The 8,914-nt window shown below is 45.8% G+C and overlaps 1 protein-coding gene across 2 annotated transcripts in view; it reads left to right on the top strand.

Annotated features, from left to right (window-relative positions):
- Positions 1 to 656: 656 nt before the first annotated feature.
- SUSD2 (sushi domain containing 2) overlaps positions 657 to 8,914 on the top strand; it is a 52,783-nt gene continuing 44,525 nt past the window's right edge. The window contains exon 1 of one of the 2 annotated variants that reach the window (XM_054991123.1): positions 657 to 836. In XM_054991123.1, the coding sequence (XP_054847098.1) occupies positions 773 to 836 (64 nt within the window). In that variant the 5' untranslated portion in view covers positions 657 to 772. Of the gene's footprint in view, positions 837 to 5,343; positions 5,536 to 8,914 lie in introns of those variants that run through there. The other variant, XM_054991124.1, reaches the window with a different exon arrangement.

The raw sequence follows: 8,914 nt of genomic DNA, 5'->3' as shown, positions 1-8,914 counted from the left end.
TGCCATGACTGCTATTAGTGTTGTGTAGCCAGCATAGGGGAGCGTGATTTGTGAGCAGGGTAAACTTTTGCTCCCACACATAAGGCCTTTCCCTGGAGTTCGTATAATAGCCAAAAGCTCCATTCTCCAGGAACAAGGAACTGGGAACAACCTTCAGCTTTGTGACTGCCCAGCCAGCTTGTCAGGGGTGCTGTAACTAGGGATGCCCTAGACTCAGCAGGAGCCTGCACTAGACGACCCCATGGTACCGTTCGACTTGACTAGTATAAGATTCTGTATAACCCTCTACCAGCTTTAACGGTGGCATCTGATTAGAATGCACAACTAAGTGGCAAACAGTCCCTGCTACTTCCTTCCACTATTTCATTTTGTTTTAATAATCATTCTGCCTTGGTATGTTAGTTGTAGTTCACATAAAATAAAATGAGGCAATAATTCTCCAGTGCCTACAGGAAGCATTAAGGATTCCACCCCCCACCCCCACCCCAAGACAAAGTCCTCTTTCAAGAAGCAAACACTTTGCCACCAGCAGCAGCCCAAGTATGAAACGTGATTGCATCAGCTCTATACAGGTCTGCTGTGATCTCGGTTAGAGAGAGGCGTGCCTGACATTGCAAAAGAATATGATCTGGAGTTGTTGTCAGCATTTTCAAAAGAACCTTTGCTCTAGTAGTCCAAGGATCTCTTCTTCTAGAGGCACTTCTGCAGATCCTTGCCTTTCAGGAAAACAACTTGACGAAAACACACAAATCCACAAACTTCTGAACAAAAAATGAAGCTTTCTTGCATCAATTTCTTCTTCATGATTTTCTGCAGCGTTTTCCTACTGAAAGCAGGTGGGTTTAATTTTAGATAGCACTCCATGAAGGGACATGTCCTGTGGCTGATCTAAAAGGGGAGGTATCCATTTGACAACTCAGATGGATAAAATGCAAAAAGAATACTTTGAATATGTATGTAGATCCCAAAGCTACTCAGCTCCTGTTCATGGTACACTGAATGAAAGGAAGGCTGGCTAGAAGCACATCTGTGATGCTTCTGTTTAGGAACTTCATTGTTTGAACTGAAGAACCCTTCACATGGAAGCAAATAGTTTAGTCTTTGACATCATTCTCAAGTCTCTCCAGCATAGGTGCTTGCAAGCCAGCAAGGATGCTGCAGTAAATTGAATGTCTGCTCTCGAGGCTTGGTTGTGGGCCTGTGTCTGAGCACTTTGCCCTGAGGCCAGGGTCTGCAGGAGGTCTGTGGCGAGAGCCTAAGGCATCAAGGTCATGCACGAGCTGGACAGGACAGTAAATCAGCCCCTGTTGAAAAGCCTTTAGGGACTGTTTGCTATCAGCCTCAGAAAGCCAAGTTGTAAAGAAGAAAGGCACGTGTTGCCTCTCCCTATCTGCTGAATGGGCTCAAATTGGCACTTGCTGTGTCAGACAGGAGAAGTGGGCACCATGCAAAACAGATGAGAAAGAGATTTAATGGCAGACATTCCTAAAAAACAAAGAACCCGGCCAGCAGCAGAGGGGACAGGATCCCATGACACCCGAGACTGGATAAAATCAAAGCAGCCTGAAAACGTTTTCATATCTTTATTTTATTAGAATATTTCTCCTGAAAAGTCACGACCCAGTGCATGTAACAACCAGAGCACAAATACAGTCAGTATTAAATAAGTTAAACTCTTCAAGTATGCGGGGCCCTGGGAGGTTATGAAGAGTGTTACAAGTGAGCACTAGCATGAGGTTGAATCCTGTTTAAAAAAATATCTGTGCATGAAAGGAGGGGGGGGGGGTTCAATTAGTTTCCCCTCGTGAAGCAGTCTTGCTGCTGTGGGTCCTCCCCCCCCCCCACACACACCCAGGAGCAGTTTGAGGGGTTATTTCAGGCTGCAGAGTGAAGTGGGGAAGTTGCACTTCCATGCTGTTGGAGAAATTGTCGTTCTGCAACCAGGGACCAGTCTACTAGTTGCCGTCGGTTTGCTGCTTGGGCTTGCCTCTTACCATAGGCATGTAAAGAGTGCAACCTCACTTGATCTTTCCCTAGTACTAAACTGATGTCTCTGCTAAGAATAATGTGCCAGCAGCAAGAAGGTCTTAAGCAAGACTGGAAGTTTTTATTTATAAAGGCAAAAAAAACCAGTTGGGCAAGTCACCAGACCTGGGCCCAGCCCACTGACCACTAAAGCGCTATAGAGATAGATACAGAACACAAGTTAGCATGCAAGGCACAACAATACTATAAGATAACTACAAAAAGAGCCTTCCCCCCCATTCCAGAGCTCTGGGACCCCTCTGTTGCACAGAAGCAAAGCTTGAGCTAGCTTCTGCGTGTTGGCAAGCGAAGGGTACCGAGTGCTTGGTTTGTCCCTCTTTTATAAGGAGTTATCAAAGACTTGCTTCATTAACATCCTAATCAATTACATTGTCTTTGTTCTTGAAAGACAGTTCCGTTGAGGGTCTTTCATGTAAACATACGTCTACACATCCTCTGCCTATATGATAGACTGCATCTTTGATATGTATTTGACTACATTGTAAATTACAACGGAATGTTCACACCTCACTAGCTAAAGGTTTGAGATGTCTTGTCCTTCCTGAAGATAAGCTGTTTGTTGTTTGTTCTGGTCCCTCCTTTGGTGATTTATATGTGAAAGGCCAGAGGACCCTTCAAAAGGTCCCAAACAACTAACAACTTTTATGGCCTTATCTGTTCTCTATCACAGAGGGTGAAATCTTGTCAGGAAATGCAACTTTATTTTGCAGGGAGGGAGGGAGAGCTAATGGAAGATTTCTTTCCCCCAAAATATAGTTGGTTCTCTGTTTCTAACATGAGCCAAAAAGGCCTGGTTCCGACCCACTAACAAATTCTGACAACACATGCATGGATGCTTTTCCCATGCATGGATGTTTTCGATGGTATCCAACCCATAGTCTTGACCACTAGAGCCTGGTAACAAGCAGGCAGCTGCATTTTGCATCAGCTGGAACCTCCAAATACTCTTCAGGCAGGAAGGGCTACATCAGTGCTTAGTTCCTGTGGCCCCTTCTTACATGCCCAGGGTAATGCCAATTGCCACTTTGGGGTCAGGATGGGAAGCAATTTTCCCCAGGCCAGTTTGGCTAGGGATCCTGATGGTGTTTTGCCATCTTCTGGGCATGGAGCAGGGGGCACTGGATGTGTGTGTGTGGGGGGGTAGTTGTAAATTTCCTGCATTACGCAGGGGGCTGGATTAGATCAGGGCTGTTGCCACCATTGAGGCGGTGAGGCTGGTGCTGTGGGCGCCGCGGGGCCGGAGGGGGTGCCGGAGGGGGTGCTGGGGTGGAGGCATGCTGGCCCGCAACTGCTGCATGGCTGGCCCACAACTGCTGCATGACTGGCCTGCAACTGCTGCAGCCGGCCAGCCCCACGTCACTGCCATTGCCACACGCCCCCAGCCGGGCACAGCCACTGCAGGCCAGGCACAGCAGGCGGGTGGCACTGCCCCAGCCACCTGTCGGCCAATGGGCCTGGCTTTGCTGAGTGATGATGTCATCATGTGGTGACATCAGCACGCAGTCTGGGGGTGCATGCGCACTGCGTGCGCACGCACAGGGGGGTGGCCACGGGTGCCAGAAACCCTGGTGCCAGCAGTGGACTAGATGATCCTGAAGGTCCCTTCCGACCCTATGAATCTATGATTCAAGGGCAACTCCATGTACAGCATATTATAATATCCCAGCCTCAAGCTTACTAAATCATGAGTCGGCATGGCCATATTGGGTGTCTGAAAAAGACACAGTCACAGTTGTCATCACCTGTTTCTCTGGCAGGTCAAAATCCAACATGAGTTCATCTTTCAGTCCATCACTAAGCAAGTGTTGCTGGCTGCAATGAAAGAAACTGGCTTCTTTTAGGGTATTGCACTAGCATGTTGTACTATTCTATCCTAACAAATCCAGTTTAGCTTAGCAAGATTTACCTTTTGTATTGTACAGAGTTTATTCCTGACTCACATGAATGTTCCTTCTAAGTTATTTTTGAGTCTGTAATTGGGCAAAAGTGTTGCTGGTAAAGGAGGCGAGGGGACTTCTTCTCAGAAGAGCATTCCCTTGGAGTGCTGAGAGTTCCAGGCAGCCACCGCCCTGTTCCTTCAGGGGTTAAACTCCCAGCATGAGAGGAGCTTGGGCAGGGTTAGGTCGAAGGAAAACAAAGGCTTAGTCATGGCAGTTTGGCGAGTGGCATAGCTGAGCCCAGCCCAGCTCCGCTCCAGGTGCTGTAGAGGCTTGTACCAGCACAACCTCAGCTTCCCCCTGCTCTGTACATGTAGCATATGTCTCACCAGAGGGCGGTTTCAAGCTCCACTGACTCTGAATCCGGCTATGCACAGGTCCAGCCACGCAGACAGAGGGAAGACCGCTTTCCTTCCAAGAAAGCGTAAAGTAGTGAAAGGTGCTTTAATAACTTATAATTGTAATATAATCAAAGTCTGTGTTTCCAACCAAGGCACTAACAGCCGCTTACAGTGAATGAACCAAAATACCTTGCAGACATATAATTAAAATTAAAGCAGAACTGTAAGCTAAAGGAACAGGCTGCCAAGAGGTCTCAGAAGGGTCGGCCAAGCAGAGGTGTTCAGTGTCCACAAGACGGCTACTGTGGAGCTGGCTTGGCAGCTTTGGGAGGTCAGGGAGTGCATAACAGAAGCACTGCCCTATAAGCAGCTTTATATCTGACTGCAGGTGGTAGTTGCACCTGAAATGAAATCTCTTAACTGGCTGAACTCCAACTGACCGTATGATTATGAGAGAAAGCACCCTTCATAGTATCCAGGAAGCAGGCCACTTGCTTTTCAAAAGACAAAACTGAAGCACAGCAACCAGTTCTGATGAGCAAGACAAGGTGCTATGTGATGTCGATATTCAGCTCCAGGAGTAAGCAACGTGGCCACAGCTTCGAGTTCTAAAACATGCAGTGTTCAGCAGACCATTCAGCAGAGAGGTGGCCCAGCATATGCAAGACAGGTTCCAAGCTGCTTATCTCCCAAAAGAGGTGCAGCTGACATATTTGCCAAAGCAAGGCCTCCAGAAGCAGTACCGGATCCATGCCCATTCCCTCTGTGACCATGTTCCTTAAGGAGAAGCATGACCCTGTCAAGAATGAGCTTCTCCAGGCATTCAGGCTCCCACTCCTCATCATCTTGAGTGTCAGAATATGCAGCTTTGTCCAGCCTATTGGCAGCCTCAGAATCCTCCATGCATGACTCTCTGCCGCACCCATATACAGCAGAAAAGTTGGATGTTAGTAATTTAATGATGGCAGCATGCTCCATCTCCAAATAACTATGTCCTGTGGTTTCCTATAGAACTTTAAAAGCATGGAAGACAAGATGCACACTGGAAAACATTGTAAAATAATTCCCACACCGAACAGGCTGCCTATTCGAACCATCCCACAGAGTAGGAACAGATGCAACACACTTCAGGGCTTTCCACTTCCAGTCCGTGCCAGTGGTCCAGAAGGATACCAGATCATCGTGGTAGTAAAAGCCCCCGAGAGATCTAGGTAAGCTGACGAGGTCATGCTTCCCTTATTAAGCCCCTTGATAGTATATTAGACAAGAAGTAAAGATTGTTCCTAAGGCAAAGATCATCAGGAAATATGCCAGCAAATCTAAAAGGGTACCCTTGTGCTCAATAACTCAAGCCAGGGATGCCAGAAAAAGGCAAAGAGGCTTATTTTAAAAAGTGGGAGGTTTCTGTGATCAAAGTAAACGGAAAGGAATACACGCTTTGGCAAAACAAATGTAAATTGTCAATAAAGTGAGGAGAGGAGACTTTTGAGGAGCAGATTGCTGAAAACATCGACAATAAAAGCAAATGTATCAGGAGAGGGGAAACTAGCTAGGGAGGCAGTTGGGCCTTTTGGTGAGCCGGTTTGGAGAGCCAGTTTGGCGTAGTGGTTAAGAGCGGCAGGACTCTGATCTGGAGAGCCAGGTTTGATTCCCCACTCCTCCGCTTGAAGCCAGCTGGGTGACCTTGGGTCAGTCACAGCTCTCTCAGAGCTCTCTCAGCCCCACCCACCTCACAGGGTGTTTTGTTGTGGGGATAATAATGACATACTTTGTAAACCGCTCTGAGTGGGCATTAAGCTGTCCTGAAGGGTGGTATATAAATCGGATGTTGTCGTTGTTGTTAGTATTGGATGACAAAGGACTGCTTAAGGAACAAGAGGAGATAGTAGAGAAATTGAATTACTTCTTTTCATCTGTTATCACTGTGGAAAATGTGGAGGATACATCCATAACACAGCACCAGTTTTTGGCAAGGCTGTCTGAAGAACTGAGTCAATTTGAGGTGACGTGAGGTGAAGTTCTAGGACTACTAGGCAAACTGTAAGCCAATAAATAGCCTGCTGGTCCAGATGACATACACACAAGGGTTCTTAAAGAACTCAAATGTGTAATGGTTGATCTAACAAGTATATCTAACTTGTTGCTAAAATCAGTGTCTGTGTCAGGTGAATGGAAAATAGCAAATGTCATCCCAATTTTTAAATAGAGGGCCAGAGGTGATCCAAGAAATTGCAGAGGGCGGGGAGGAGAAGTGCATCTGTGCTTCACACCAGGGCCAGTTCCTTAACCATCAGCCCCAAACACCACAATCTGGAAGTTATATCACAGCAGGGCATGGAGGTGCACACATCCATTTTTCCTGGCTGTCTGATGGTGGCAGACGATCACCAGGTGGCTTGCCTCAGAGGAGCAAATCAGTGGGCACCTGGCAACCCTCCACAGGTGGAAGAAATAATTTTTTGTAGGAAGCTTAATATTGTTAAGTGGTTGAACAAGGATTGTCAGTTCCCAAGTGTGTGTGTGTGTGGGAATCCCCCTGCCTCTTTCCCACCATTACTCAAGGCAGTTGTGGGAGAAAAATGTTTATAATGGCCATCAGGCCAATGGTGCAATGTCAAATCTGGAAAAAACTAGACATTGTTCCTCTCTAGGAATCACTGGAAAATCTATAGTAAAACCACAGAGTTTTTAGAAGTGATGTCAGCCCTTCCTTGGAATCGCCAAAAATCCTATGATTTCTGCCACAAAGTTTCTAGCAATTCCTAAAGAGGTGTTGATGTCAAGTCTGGATTAAATTCCCAGCCATCTCTCCATGTCCCTGCCCCCCTCGCAGGTCTCCCACTGGGTTTGGCAACCCTAGGTTGGGCTTGGTATTTGTTCTCTTCATCAGTTGTTGTTCTATTATATTTTAAAATTGGTTGTTGTAGATTTTCCAGGCTGTATAGCCATGGTCTTGGCATTGTAGTTCCTGACGTTTCGCCAGCAGCTGTGGCTGGCATCTTCAGAGGTATAGCACTCTGTCTTTTGGTGCTATTCCTCTGAAGATGCCAATCACAGCTGCTGGCGAAACGTCAGGAACTACAATGCCACGACCACGGCTATACAGCCCGGAAAATCCACAACAACCATCATTCTCCGGCCGTGAAAGCCTTCGACAATACATATTTTAAAATTGCTTGAGCATATTCAGAAGTTGCTGGGTGTTTTCTATTTGTAAACCAGTTTGAGCACTCTTAGGAGAGGAAGGTGAGATGAAAATATTTTAAACAAATAACAAACAGTTATGAAAAGTACAAAAGGCAAATTTGCCCTACTCTGCCTCTGGGGTACCATTAAAAGGGAACAGCTCATAGTATGACATTCTAATGCTCCAGATTGGAGTTGACCACCAAGAAAAGCCAGCTTCTGATGGAATGTATATATTTACAACATGGAGACATGCAAAACTCATAGAGGAGAGGAATCTCACCCTCCACTTTGCCCATGCTCTCTTAACAGCTTTGTCCTCTCTCCACTCTGTTTTTCATTTCCCCATCCCCCTCACCATTTCTCTGGTGCTTCCTTCAAAGTTTCAACCAGATGGGGGTTGCCTAGGCCCAGATTCTATTGTCTTGGTTGCTAGGGAACCCCATAGTGCCAACTGTGATCTCAGAGCTTTTGGGATATTTGTCAGCATTCTTCATTTAGAGGATTTTTTTTTTAAAAAAACCCTATCATAATTCTGTGTATTGTGTATTTGTATTTTACATTGTATTTATTTATTTATTTGCAAACTTGGGAGAAGGGTATCACATGTCTGTAGAAAAACATATGGTCCTTTTTTGGTAGTCTGTACATGGCCTTATAATTTAGATTTTTCAATCTACATTTTTGTCTATATTCAGAATTAAAAATGAATCTTTTATTAAAATATTTCTATGGAAGTCACATAAGATTGAATTTAAAGTAGGGCCTCACTAGTGACTCTGACATTTTGAGGAGGTTCCTACAAAAGGAACACCTGAACCGTTTGGGATTTCAGGGGTCAAGGCCAATACTTAGAAAACACCCTTCATAGTTGTTTTACAAGAGATGTCATATGTTTGTGCTAACTTGTACTCATCTGTACCCACTGAAGTTTCTGAACCGTCCTCACGGTGCATGTTAAACTAGTCTTTGTAGAAACCATTCACTGACATGGCTTCCCAATGCCAGTCTGGCAAACCAGAGTTGCCTGAAAGACAATGGGCAAGCCTCTGTCTTCGTGCTGCTGGTCTACCAGTCAGAGCCCAGCAAACGACACTCCTGTTCTCAGCCATCATCTGGGCACGCAGAAGTAAAACCACGTCCAGGAGTGTGCGTGGGTGGGTGTATTTCTTGCAATAGAGAAGCACTTCAAAGACTGGGTGGTTCTTCTTCAAAATAGGGCGTAAGGGTTACAGAATGCTTTCTTGGAAAAGCAAGTGTGAGGGTGGAGCAGCCGGGGACATAATCAGAGGTGGAGGACATTGCACCAGTTGGGACAGTGATACGTTTCAACACATCATCATAGCAAATGCAACAGAAAACAACTTCCTAGAAACATTCAACTTGGAATCAATTCAAGGAAAT

The sequence above is a fragment of the Eublepharis macularius genome, chromosome 11, assembly GCF_028583425.1.
Source record: "Eublepharis macularius isolate TG4126 chromosome 11, MPM_Emac_v1.0, whole genome shotgun sequence".
NCBI lineage: Eukaryota > Metazoa > Chordata > Lepidosauria > Squamata > Eublepharidae > Eublepharis > Eublepharis macularius.
Note: the sequence above shows the minus strand (reverse complement) of the source record. Positions and strands in the feature narration are given on the sequence as shown.